Consider the following 13,979-nt stretch of genomic DNA (forward strand, 5'->3'; position numbering starts at 1 on the left):
AGGATGCGCTCGCTAACAAGTCTAGGTGGTCGAGCCGATCGCGCCTCTCGATCGTTCAGTGTGCGGAGAAAATGCAAAAACCAAGAAAAGAATTCTATTGAAGGCGGGGCCATGACGTCGCCCTGTGACGCACTCCACAGACACCACGCCTCCGGCTTACACCGGAGAAAGAAGGGGTGATTTTGCCTTGCCGAGCCTACTCGACGAGGAGCGGGAGAGAAAAATTTCGAGGAGGGAATGGAAGGAGAGGAGGCTCGCTCAAAGTGAGGTAGAGAGTGTCTGCTGGCCGCGGGTGGGCAGGGGGCCTTTAAGGACCAGTGGTTATGTTACCTTTGCATTACATGCCCTGCCCAAGCCCAATTCTTCCCATTGATTTCGACTAGGATGTCATTAACGCACGTTTGTTCCCTCATCCACTCCGCCCGCTTCCGATCTCTTAACGTTGCACCTGTTACTTTTCTTTCCATAGCTTGATTCAGTGTCCTCAACTTAAGCTGAACTATTTTCGTTAGCCTCCACATTTCTGCCCCATAAGTGAGTACCGGTAAGATTTAGCTGTTGTACACTTTTCTGTGAGGGATATTAATAGACTACCATTCATGATCTGAACGAACCTCCCATAAGTGTCCACCCGATTTTTATTCTTCTAATTATTTCCCCTCTCACGATCCGGATCAGCTGTCACTACCTGCCCTAAATAGACGTATCCCCTTACTACTTCCAGCTCCTTGCTACCAATTGTGAACTGCTGTTCTCTTGCTAGACTGTTGAATATTACTTTGGTTTGTGCATGTTAATTTCTGGCCCCACCGTTCCGCTCTGCCTGTCTAATTCATTGATCATGCTTTGCAGTTTATGTCCTGAGTGACTTAGCAAGGCAATGTCATCAGTGAATTGCAGATTACTTACGTATTCTCCATTAACTCTTATCCCCAACTGTTCCCATTTCAGGCCCCGGAATACCTCCTGTAAACAGGCAGTGAATAGCATAGGCGAGAGCGTGTCTCCCTGCTTGACATCTCTCCTGATTGGAATTTTATTGCTGACTTTATGGAGGACTATGGTAGCTGTGCATTCGTTATAAATATCTTCCAATATTTTCACATAACACTCTTCTACACCCTGATTCCACAATGCCTGCATGACTGCTGAAGTTTCTACTGAATCGAATGCTTTCTCGTAATCAATGAACGCTATATATAAGGGCTGGTTCTATTCTGCGCATTTCTTTATCACCTGATTGATAGTGCGAATATGGTCTATTGTCGAGTATCCTTTATGAAACCCTGCCTGATCATTTGGTTGATTGAAGTCTAAGGTTGTTGTGACTCTATTAGCGATTACCCTAGTAAATACCTTGTAGGCAATGGGCCGTAAGCTGATTGGTCTGTAATTCTTCAAGTCCTTGACGTCTCCTTTCTTACGAATTAAGATAATGTGAGCGTTTTCACAAGCTCTAGGTACTCTCGAGGTCACAAGGCATTGCGTATACAGGGTGGCTAGTTTTCGTAGCACAATCTCTCCTCCGTCCTTCAACAAATCTGCTGTTACCTGATCCTCACCAGCTGCTTTTCCTCTTTGCAGTGCTCCTAAGGCTTTCTTTACTACCTCGTTCGTTACTGGCAGGATGTCCCATTGCTGTGCTCGACTGCCTCCCTCAGTAACTTGATGATTACATTCGCTACTGTATAGATTTGTGTAGAACTCTTTGGCTACTCTGACTGTCTTATCCACATTCCTAATGACATTGCCCTCTTTGTCTCTTAACGTATATGTCTGGTTTTAGCTGAGCCTAGTTTTCTGGGCACCGCTTTTAGGCTACCTCCATTCTTTAGAGCATGCTCGATTCTCTCCATATTAAACTTCCTTATGTTGGCTACCTTGCGCTTATTTATTAAATTAGAGGACTCTGTTATTTCTATTCCTATTCTTTCTTTAGGGTTGGACACCTTCATGCTTTGGCATTTCTTAATGAAATCTTTAGTCTCTTCAGCACTCAGAGGTGTGGTTGAAGAGTATAAAAATGCATTAAAAAAAGCCAAGGAGCGATATTTTAACGTTACTCTGCCATCACTTTTACTAACTGATCCAAAAAAATTCTGGAACGTTGTCAACGGTTCAGACCAGCCATCTGTATCTCCTCTCGATGCACAATCAAATCCCATCCCTATTAGCGACAGTGCTACGGTACTTAATGAAACTTTTGCTACGGCATTTTATCTCTCCTCTACCACATCACTACCGGATTATGATGGTCACATCACATTCCCAATGGATCCCATTCATTTTGATTTTGAAGGCATCATAAGTATCATAGATCACATGAAACTATCCTCTTCTTGAGGTCCAGATAATATCAGCAGTAAAATTCTGAAAAACACTAAAGTATATTCTGCCATAATACTGTCAAGATTATTTCAGCAATCTCTGCAAGACGGTGAACTCCCTGATGACTGGGAATTGGGTAAGGTGGTTCCACTCCACAAATCAGGCGACAAACACCTTTCACTCAACTATCGACCAATATCATTAACCAGTATTCCTTGCAAGATAATGGAGCACGTCATCCTGTCTCACCTAGCTAACTTTCTTGAGTCATCTTCGTTCTTCAACTGTGCACAACATGGTTTTAGAAAATACTTCTCTTGCGAAACGCAATTAATAAGTCTTACGAGCAATATTAACTTCATACTTGATCACGGCAACGAGGCTGACTGTATTTATTTAGACTTTCGCAAAGCATTTGACACAGTGTCGCACAACTTTTTTACAAACTAAGTAAACTTAATATTGACCATAACGTACTAAGGTGGATTGAGTACTTTCTGTCTAACCGATTGCAGTATGTACACGCTAATGGCTTTAACTCGTCATCCATTCCTGTGACCTCCGGCGTCCCACAAGGTTCTGTCATAGGTCCTTTGCTGTTCCTTGTATATATTAATGACCTGCCTAACAATGTAACATCTTCAGTAGGACTCTTTGCGGACGATTGTGTCATTTACCGCGAAATAAAAAATACGAATGACGTTGAATTACTTCAGGCAGACCTAACCACTATCTCTAACTGGTGTTCACAATGGCAAATGACTCTTAATACGACTAAATGCACAGTAATGCGCTTTTCCCGTCGCGAAAATTCAAGTCCCATTGCCTACACTATTTCTACTTCCTTGCTAACACCCGTGGAATCTTATAAATATCTCGGCGTCATTCTGACATGAGACCTAACTTGGAAAGCACACGTCAGCTCTATCATGGCTTCCGCTAACCGCATGCTTGGATACCTTAAGCGCAATTTTTACTTAGCACCAAGCCCTGTCAAGCTTCTTCTGTATAAGTCACTTGTGCGCTCAAAATTAGAATACGCTAACTCTGTATGGGACCCTTTCACTAACACACTCATCGACGCCCTAGAAGCTGTGCAGAATAGACCAGCACGTTTTATTATGCGCAACTATGATCGTGCTTCCAGTGTCACAGAAATAAAAAATAGTTTATCGTTAACCCCTCTTGCTCTGCGCAGAAAAGTGTCCCGTCTGTGTCTGTTTTTTTAAATTTACAGCATGAACTCTACTCTGAAAGAAGCATTGATCACAACACCAACATATGTTTCATCCCGCGTCGATCACTCACGGAAAGTTGGCGTTCCTCGTTGCCGGACAACATCCTGCATAAATTCCTTTATTCCAAAAACATCGTCGGAGTGGAACCACCTACCACCACATATTGTACCTGCAAAGGACGTCGATGAGTTTAGGTCACTGTTGTCATTACAATATGGTTTACCATAGCCTCAGTTGGTTCACTTCGTTTTGTATATTGTGTATTTAGCTCTGTTCCTTTTCTTTTTTCGCATGCATTTTGTTCTGTTAATAGCCTTCTGCCATCGTACCCGTTCAATGTTTCTACGAATGGTGATGTTCTAGTTCATATCTTTGTGTTTACTTGCAATGTTTTTCGACTTTTTGTGAATTTATTTGTTTCGGTGTTGGTATTCCTAATTATTGTATTGTTTCGCTTTTTGAATCCTGTATTTTCTTGCAGCTAGTTTTCTTTTTGCCATCATGCGTATCATTTTTTGTAGGCATGTCTGTGTATGCGTTAACCCCCTTTTTGTAACAGTTTCATTTTATATCTATGTACCACTCCCCTCAATAATGCCCTGTGGGTCATGAGGGTATCAGAAATAAATAAATAAATAAATAAATAAATAAATAGATAGATTGCCCATATCCTGTCGAACCATCCTATAGCCTACTTCTACGGCGCACTTCATAACGATAGCTGTGAGATTATCATTCATTGCTTCAACACTACGGTCGCCTTCTTCAGTTAAAAAGGGAAAATCTGTTCTGCAGCGAAATCCTGGATTCCTCTACTTTCCTTCTTATTGATAACTCGTTAATAGCGTTCCTGTTCACCAGTTTCCTCCGTTCCCTCTTCAAATCTAAGCTAATTTGAGACCTTACCGTTCTGTGGTCACTACAACGGACCTTTCCGAGGACCTCCACATCCTCTACGATGCCAGGGTGAGCACACAGTATGAAGTCTATTTCATTTTTAATCTCACCATTTTGGCTTTTTCATGTGCACTTTGCGGAAGAAGGTATTCATGATCTGTAAATTATCTCTCTCTGCGAACTCTACTGATAACTCCCCCCTGCTGTCCCATAGTCGCCTACCGCCTGGTCTTTATCCTGCTTCTTGCCTACCTTCGCATTGCAGTCACCTATCAGTACAGTGTACTGTGATTTTACTTCGGTCATTGCCGATTCCACATCCTCATAGAAGCTTTCAACTATCTGGTCATCATGGCTTGATGTAGGCGCGTAGGCCTGCACCACCTTCAGCTTGTACCTCTTATTAAGCCTATTTACGATAGCTGCCACTCTCTCATTAATACTGTAAAACTTCTCGATGTTGCCAGCTATATCCCGATTAATGAGGAATCCCACACCTAGTTCTCGCCTATCTGCTAATCCCCGGTAGCAGAGTACGTGCCCGCCCCTTAGTGCTGTATACGCCTCATCTGTCCTCCTAACCTCACTAAGCCCTATGACATCCCATTGAATACCTGCTTGTCTCTCCAACAGCACTGCTAAGCTAGCCTCAGTGGATAAAGTTCTAGTGTTAAACTTTGTCAGGATCAGTTTCCAGTGGTGGCCTGTCTGGAGCCAGGGATTCTTAGCAGCGTCCGCTGCGTCACAGGCCACCTTGGTCAGTTGCTCCGCAGCCGCTGGGGACTGAGGGCCGAGGGTTAATTGGTGCAGTTGTATAGGAGGTTGAGGCCAAGTACTACACCAGGGTGGCCATATCCTGTTCTGGTGAGGGAGTGCACTGTCAGTTCTGGTCACCGAGATCAGGCCACACCACAGGCCTGGCTCTGCAATTCAATTGACACACGGAGTTTTTTTTTTAATTCTTTTCCCAACCGAGTGGTGGATTGCACAGCACTGGGATTTGAATGCCAGTCCTCTCGCACACGAGGCGGATGCTGTGCCTTGGCGCGCCCTTTTTGTCATGTCACGCCAGCTAGCCCTCACGGCAGCACTGCCTTCACCCACTGGGAAGTCTACAGAAGCAGAGAAAAAGAAGGAGTTGCAAAACGCCAGCACTGAGGTGGGGAGGGGGAAAAGGGCTGAGGCCCCATCAGGATCTTGGGGGAAAAAACACAGACGAAGAAGGACAAGACGACACAGCGCTGACTTGAACTGATTAGTTTATTGTGGAGCGACACATATATACGTGTTCGAAAAGTGGGCGGGAAGACATGGGTAACGGCTGCCGAGTTTGCACGCAACTGAAAGATAACTTACGAAAATTGAAAAGACACCTAATGGCAAGGGTGACCCTTGGAGGCAACAAAAAATTAAAACTAAACAAGATAAAAAAGACAAGTGGAGGGGTGACTAAAAGGATGATGCTAAAAGGCGCTTTTGACACTTTTTTTCTTTTTTTGTTTTTGTTTCTCTTGTACTACCTGTTCGCATCATCGTTTTAAGCATCATCCTTTTAGTCACCCCTCCACTTGTCTTTTTTATCTTGTTTAGTTTTAATTTTTTGTTGCCTCCAAGGGTCACCCTTGCCATTAGGTGTCTTTTCAATTTTCGTAAGTTATCTTTCAGTTGCGTGCAAACTCTGCAGCTGTTACCCATGTCTTCCCGCCCACTTTTCGAACACGTATATATGTGTCGCTCCACAATAAACTAATCAGTTGAAGTCAGTGCTGTGTCGTCTTGTCCTTCTTCGTCTTAGGAGTGTGCTGTGTTTTTTCCCCCCAAGATGAGCTACCAACTGGCCCACCCTTGCAAGGAGCAGTCATGCAGCATCTTCCAGCCGTGCCCGTCCTCTGCACGGCCGATTCATGCAGGTGGCTGATGCATGCCCAGGGAGCGTACTCTCCAGACGAGTGGGACAGAGTGTGCTGCGTCATTTCGAAGCTGAGGTCTCTCTCTGGAGTGTGGTGGCGATGCAGGGAGCAGGCGTCAAAATGTGGCCACGTGGGGGGCTAGCAGCAGCACTGCCTCTCTGCCCCACCAGCCGGGCTCTGGCCTGTTTCTCACCGCACCCTGCCCTGGGCAAGCCACTCCCTTATCACATGCAGGCAGTGGAAAGGCAGAAGAGCGTGCCGTGATGGTTGCAAACAGTGGAAGGAGTGGGATAACTGTTCCGGCCTTTGAATGCATTGGCAGGTCGTTCCCTGCTTTGGTTAAAGGACTCGAGTAAGCATCTGTGCGTAGGATTTGGTTCTGGGCCTCCTTTTAGTGAGTCACCCGTACCAAGAGCATTGCCACTTGTGTCGTGGGGCTGACTTGAACCATAGCCTGGTGCATCTCATGCATGGCCCTTGCTTGAGAACTTGTGCAGGGGGCGGAGAGCTGTCAAGTTGTGTGTGTGGCTGCGTGCTCTAGGCATCTTGCACTTGTGCTGTCTCAGCTGGGCGCGCAGCATCCACGAGGGTTCCCTCCGGCCGTTGGGAGGCTCAGTCGCCCCCCCCCGTTGCCCTTCTCTGGGCGGGGCAGTGGGAACAGGCCACAAGGTCGCGTAGAGGTCAAATGGGGATCAGAGCCATTTCGGAGGAGGTGTCTTGTTATGGGGCCGGACCCCTTTGTTCCTGGCCTCGTCTGACGGCAGCAGGGGCTGACTGCCTGCACTCTTTCACGCAGAGGCTGACCGGCCAGCCCGAGGTGCTCCAGTGGCTCATAGATGCTGCCAACCATGTGCTGGGTGGCTTCATGCTGTGCGCTGGAAAAGTAAGTCTGCCACAGGCGTGTTTCACTGGCGAAGCACACTGGCAAGAAGACAAGTCTGTTGTGGGCTCTGTGTTGGCAAACTGGGTGTTTGAATTAGGCAAGTGCGAATTGACAGTTGCATCAGGATGACATCCACATGGACTGTGTGTGTTGCATGCAAGGCCTGTTTGGTGAAATATTTGTCTCAGTGTTTGGCCTCGAATGCGGTTTTGGTCGAACACCCCTCCTCCGGGATCTGCCCTGGACTGGGCACATGTGTGCAGACAGGCACAGGCTGGCCATAAGGGGGGGTCTTAAAACTGACCTTTTCATTTGTGGATAGAATGCCACGAATGATGTTGCACACAGATGCGTCTCTCTCTCTCCCAATTCCAAATAGGTAATCATAATTGGGCTGGTGGTCTTAGATCAAGAGTTATCTTGAATTCTAAAGTGTAATTAGGTAATTTCTTACGCAGCTTTAGGGAACTTTCTCACTGCATTTTGTTGCTCTTATTTACATGAATTGATAGCCAGCAGATTCCCATACCCGGTGACATTCTTACTTTTTTTGTTTAGGCCACGTATAGATAGCAATTTACAATCAGCTTAATCAGCTGCTGTGTCAAATGCTGCGACCTCTTACTCTCGACGTAGTATATCGCGATGACATGCCTTTAGAGAAAAACGAAGAATGTCATCAGACTTGGGAACTCTCTTGCTACCAATTCATGTAAATGAAAGCAACAAAATGCAATCAAAAAGTTCATTAAAGCTGCGTAAGAAATTACCCAATTACATTCCAGACTTTGTAAGGTCTAAGACCACCAGCTCAGTTATGACTACGTATTTGGAATCAGGAGAGAGAAACGCACCTGTGTGCAACATCATTCATGACATTCTAGCCATAAATAGAAAAGGTCAGCTTTAGGACCCTCGTCCCCCCTTAATAGTGCTTTGCAAAACGTTTCTGCATGGTGTGCTGCTTGGCAGATGTCCATTAACTTTGAAAGTAAGGATCTCCCACAAAAAGAAACTCTTCCCTTTTGATTGCTGTGCAAACAGCGTGACACTTTCAGAAGTAACACAATATAAGTATCCAGGACTCTGGGTCGCTAACAATCTTAGCTGGGATGAACACTTTTCGTAAGTTGTTTTTCTTAAGACGAGCATTGCAGTTCTCTGCCCCATCTGTCTGCCTCCTTGCTTACAAATGTATTGTTCTCCCTACCCTAGATTTTGCAGCTATCATTTGGAGAGAGGGTTCAAAAGAAGGCTGCTCGATGCATATATAACAGTTACCGGTGTACATCACTGGCCTGCCGACAATAACTGAGCTAAATTTTTCTGCACAACTTAAATTTATGTGTCAAATTATTGGTTGGTTGGTTTATGGGGTTTAACGTCCCAAAGCGACTAAGGCTATGAGAGACGCCGTAGTGGAGGGCTCCGGAAATTTCGACCACCTGGGTGGGGTTCTTTAACGTGCACTGACATCGCACAGTACACGGGCCTCGAATTTCTCCTCCAAAGAAATTCAAATTATTCAAATTATTAACGGACACTATAGAACTGAACTCACCAATTTGCTTGTTTTTTCATGTGGATTTGGGACTTGGCACTTACATGAGCTAAGTTTAACTCCTTTTTGCGTCCGTAATAACAGTTTTAAATACTAATTCCATCCACGAACTATTTCCGAGTGGAATAACCTCACTAACAGTCAAGTGTTGCAGCCATCACTGACATTGTTCTCACAACATATTACCTAGTTTGATTGCACTTATCGTTTACTGTTTCATTGTTTATGTGCACACACACATGCACACACACACGCACGCGCACACACACACACCACACACACGCACGCACGCGCGCGCGCGCACACACACACACAGAGAGAGAGAGAGAGAGCTGTGTTTTACTGGTGCTCTGCTCACCTATGGGGCAGAAACCTGGAGGCTAGCAAAGAGGGTTCAGCTTAAGTTAAGGACAACGCAGTGAGCTATGGAAAGAAAAATGATGGGTGCAACTTTAAGAGATCGGAAGTGGGCGGAGTGGGTGAGAGAACAAATGCGTGTTAATGACATCCTAGTTGAAATTCAATAAAACATGGTGCTAGGCTAGTTGGTAATTCATACTTGGTGGGAAGACAGCGCAAAAAAAAAAACGACAACCACAGGGGAGGACAATACACAAAAGAACGCTACTATCAACTGATTTATTTGTCATCAAGTCATATATATAACCAGACAGTCACATCACATGTCACATTTTGCGGTGCTAGCTATCTTGGACTAACAGATATGAAAGGTGCTATCACCTCTTCAGCTGTAAAAGTAGCTATAGTCAGATACAGATTGCAAAAAAGGAAAAAGAGAATTAAAGAACCACGCATGACAAAAGACCAGGCAAGTCAGAAAACTGCTACAAAGATTGTTACAAGAATTCTTCCAAAAAAAACCAAAAAAGGGAGCATTCTCTAAATGTAATAAGACAAGATAAGCTCGCCAACTTAGTGAAGCATGTTTTGGCATGCAAATGCGTACCCGACTTCAAAGGGGCGAAGGTTCTGGGCAGGAGTGTATCCACAAAAGCGAGACTCCTGCTTGAAGCGTTCCATATCGACAAGAAGGCGGACCACTGCGTTAGCGATCCGTCTATCAGCCGCCTGCACACAGCGGAGCGCGGTTTTTTTTTTGAAGAATTCTTGTATCAATCTTTGTAGCAGTTTTCTGACATGCCTGGTCTTTTGTCATGCGTGGTTCTTTAATTTTCTTTTTCCTTTTTTGCAATCTGTATCGGACTATAGCCACTTTTACAGCTGAAGAGGTGATAGCACCTTTCATATCTGTTAGTCCCAGATAGCTGGCACCGCAAAATGTGACATGTGATGTGACTGTCTGGTTATATATATGTGACTTGCTGACAAATAAATCAGTTGATAGTAGCGTTCTTTTGTGTCTTGTCCTCCCCTGTGGTTGTCTTTTTTTGCGCTGTCTTCCCACCAAGTACTAGTTGAAATCAAGAGGAAGAAATGAACCTGGGCAGGGCATGTAATGCGAAGGCAAGATAACCGCTGGTCCTTAAGGGTAACGGAGTGGATTCCAATAGAAGGCAAGCGTAGCAGGGGGCGGCAGAAAGTTAGGTGGGTGGATGGGACTAAGAAATTTGTGAGGATACGGTGGCCGCAATTGGCAAAGAAGGACAGGGTTAACTGGAGAGACATGGGAGAGGGCCTGCAGTCGGCGTAGTCAGGCTGAGGATGATGATGCAGCAAGATTTGTGGCTTACACTGTAAGCCTTCACACTAGGTGACCGTGGAGCGAACTGGCTTCCTGTAATGTGGGAGGACAGGCTCCTTCAGAGGCTGTGCTGCACGTGGTGGGACCCCCTTGTTTTTGGGATGGACGGTTCCCATGCTGATAGAAAAGAAGTAACAGCACTTTTTGCTGCAGACGTATTCAAAGAGCGCTGCTACTTCTTTTCTGTCGACATGTACCAACCAGCCCGTATTTTCCCACTTCTGTTCCCATACACTTGATGGAACAGTAAAGAGGAGTTACTGCCAATCCCATCTGGGATTATTCAGTGAGGGGCACATACTACTATAAGCTTGACAGGTGACTCATTGGGGACATGCTTGGAAGACTGCTTTGCGCAGACTCAAGAGAGGGATGCACAGTTTGCGTTGCTTAGTGGAGGGAAACGTAGTGCTCGTGGCATGTGTGTATGCATTTCCATTAGCTCTCTCTTGTCTGGGACGTTAGAGGGGCTGTGAAACACTACTTGAAGAGATGCCGGCTGTACCTGAGGCGGATTCTTTATACAGGTGCCGATTCAAAAAAGAATTACAAGAATCGATGCATAGGAACGGGAGTTATTGAATGAAGAAATTTCGAAATACAAGCAAACAAAATGCGGCCCTCTACTCGATTTTGGCGGGGCCTTCCATTCCCATTTCGCTCTCCCAATGACGACATTGGGAGGGGACCAATCAAAACAGCCTATCTGAGCATGTCGCTGAAGTTTGCACATCATGAACGCCTGTTCGCTGTTAACTCATTCTTGCCAAGGCTGGCAGCGTCGTTTCCATGGTTACAATAACAACCATGTGGACGCCCGGCTGGTCCAGCGATGCTTCATTGTCATGTCGGTGGCGCAGAAGGGAACATATTGATCAGTGGCCTTTCCTGACTTGTCCAAACTCGAGCGCAAGGTGCTTTTTAGCGTAGTGCATGCCACTACCCCCCCCCCCCCCCGCGCGTACCGTGCCCTGCCACTGCGCGCTGGTGACAGGAACGCGGCGGCGCCACCTGGTGGCTGCGCCCGGTAATCCTCCTCAAGCTGCCGATGTGCTCTCGTAAATGTGACACGCATGTCTTTCCTCTCCTTCCTTGGGAGTGAAACGGATGCTTGTGGAATGCAGTGGCTCGATGAGGTTGATTCCACCAAGCTGTTCTCAGGTGCATCGAGAGCATAGCCTTAGGTGCTCTTTCCTATTTCATAGATGTGTACAGAGAGGTGCAAAGTCCTCCGTTGCAGAACAATAGCCAGAGCCTCTGGTGCTGGTCTTTTCCTTTGAAGTGCTTTTACGTAAGGCAAACCTGTTGGTTTTGTTGATCTGATACAAAACCCAAGAACATGGCGAAAGGTGTATTCATTTATTAGCACAATTTACAGTCCATTATATGCAGTCCCGCCCGATGATGTCACATCCACTGCTGAAAACTGCCACTGTGTGGTGGTGACACCATTGTAGCCACCGACGGGCCAAGCAGTGTGTTCTGTGGCCCCCCCTTTGAATTGGCCCAACAGGACCCGAAGGATGCCCTGCACGCCTACCGGGAGCTGGTGGCCTACCTGCTGGACAGCAGCCACCACGACCAGGTCGCCCTGGAGCTGCGCCACAAAGGGGTGAGGCCCCCCCCCCCCCCCCCCCCCCCCCCCTGCTGGTCACTGCAGTCGGGCTCAGTGGGGGTTCGGGAGAGATTCTTGGAAACCGCCAACAGGTGGCAGTGGTGACCTGGCACGTGTGCTTTCTGCAGGCTCCTTAAAAATCATTCGGCATTGCACAACTCAGTATTCGTGGCCGCACAGCATGAATGCGCAACGTGACCCGCGCTGCAGTGAACATGTCAAGGAGCTGCGCTGGCACATGAAGCTGATGGTCCTTGATCATGCAGAACAGGCCTGTGTCGTGTGATGCAGCTTTGGTGTTATGGTCTTATTTACACTCTGTGAAAATACTGTCTCTATTGTGCATGAGCATCTGTTTCACTTAACCTTTCTCACCCTCATCTCGGGTAGCCTGCCAGATAGAGTAATATTGCTGTGAAGCTTCGTAACGTTTATTTGTTCATGTTTAGCATTGCTGACACGCGGTGTTATCACTTTTTTTGTGATGCAATACGAGGCCAGATTTATCTCAAAGGATCGCAGCCACACTGAAGTGATTCTATGTTGTCCCAGACTGTTGTGGTTATTTTGTGCACTGTATGTCAAAACTTCATTGTCAGCATTGAGTTGTGCATGGCTGATAGTGGCGGGCATTCTGTTCAACGACTGTCAAGCACACTTGTTGCTTGGCCACTGCCGAGTGATTCAGTTCTTTGCGGGCGCAAGTCAGCCGAACTAAAGAGTTTCGTTTGGAAGCAATTCTCGCTGTGTTCCTGTTCGCCGGACGGCAGTCACCATTGTGTGACATCTGGTGGAGGTGCTGCCCTGCTATCCAGCTATGCCCCTCACGATGGAACCGGGCACACAGCCAACGCCCGACTTTGCGACTTTCCATGGAGAACCACACGAAGATGCAGAAGACTGGCTGGACATGTACACGACCGTGTGGCAGCGCTGAACACCTGGGACGACAGCGCTAAGCTTCGAAATGTTTATTTTGCATTGGACGGCCCTGCCAGAATGTGGTTTGAAAACCACAAATCTTCCCTCACGACCTGGGTGACCATAAAGCAGCTGCTGGGAACACTTACCAGCGTCGTGTGGAAATAAAGAGTAAAGGTTTTGCTGCAGTCAAGAATTTCACACCCAGACGATACCGTGCCTGCGCTTGTGGAAGAAATGAAATGCCTTTTCAGGTGTGCCAACCCTGACATGAATGACGAAAAGAAGTTCACCTTTTTGATGCGTGGTGTTAAGCAGCAACTGTTCGCTGGCCTGCTCCGGAATCCTTTAAATGGGTAGAGACACCAAATTTTTGTGTTGTATCTCTGGGTTGTAAATAATGCGTAGCGATTCAGTGAGCATGGAACACCATCTTAGAAGCATGAACTCGCATTATATAATTAATAATCGTATTATTTGTACCCAGCAGTTTCGGTTTCGGTTCGTAGTTGCCAGGTTTTGCCAGGTTCTTTCATGACGTCAAAAACCAGACAATGCGTTGTCACGTGGGTCCGGAAAGCCGTGACGTCGTGTAGGCATGTCGTCTGCTTGACACGCACGTGGTGCGCGTAAACACGGAGAGCTGGGCGGAGGGCAAGTCGAACAGCTCCGAGTCGGAAAGAAGAGTTTTATTTCGGTGAAGACACCGATTATGAGGAATCGCGGGATGACGCAGACGAGGAAGAAGACGCCGCGGTTCGAACCCCGACAATCACTTCATTTTTGATCCGCTGGCCAGCGATTCCGAAGAGGAGGCAGGCGTCAGGCCCGACGCAGCTCAGATTGTGCCAGCGAACGCCGAGCGTGTAGGCAACGTCAAATGGTAAAGGCGCGTTCACACTA

At 46.7% G+C, this 13,979-nt stretch overlaps 1 protein-coding gene across 1 annotated transcript in view; it reads left to right on the forward strand.

Moving 5' to 3' along the window:
• The window catches only part of Miga (mitoguardin), a 197,121-nt gene that overhangs the window by 120,404 nt on the left and 62,738 nt on the right, over nt 1–13,979 (forward strand). Inside the window, exons 10-11 of the mRNA XM_089565035.1 lie at nt 7,170–7,256; nt 12,054–12,152. Of these exons, the coding sequence (XP_089421161.1) occupies nt 7,170–7,256; nt 12,054–12,152 (186 nt within the window). The remainder of the gene's footprint in view (nt 1–7,169; nt 7,257–12,053; nt 12,153–13,979) is intronic.

This window comes from Amblyomma mixtum, chromosome 10 (assembly GCF_055824585.1).
Source record: "Amblyomma mixtum isolate Tamu chromosome 10, ASM5582458v1, whole genome shotgun sequence".
Classification (NCBI taxonomy): domain Eukaryota; kingdom Metazoa; phylum Arthropoda; class Arachnida; order Ixodida; family Ixodidae; genus Amblyomma; species Amblyomma mixtum.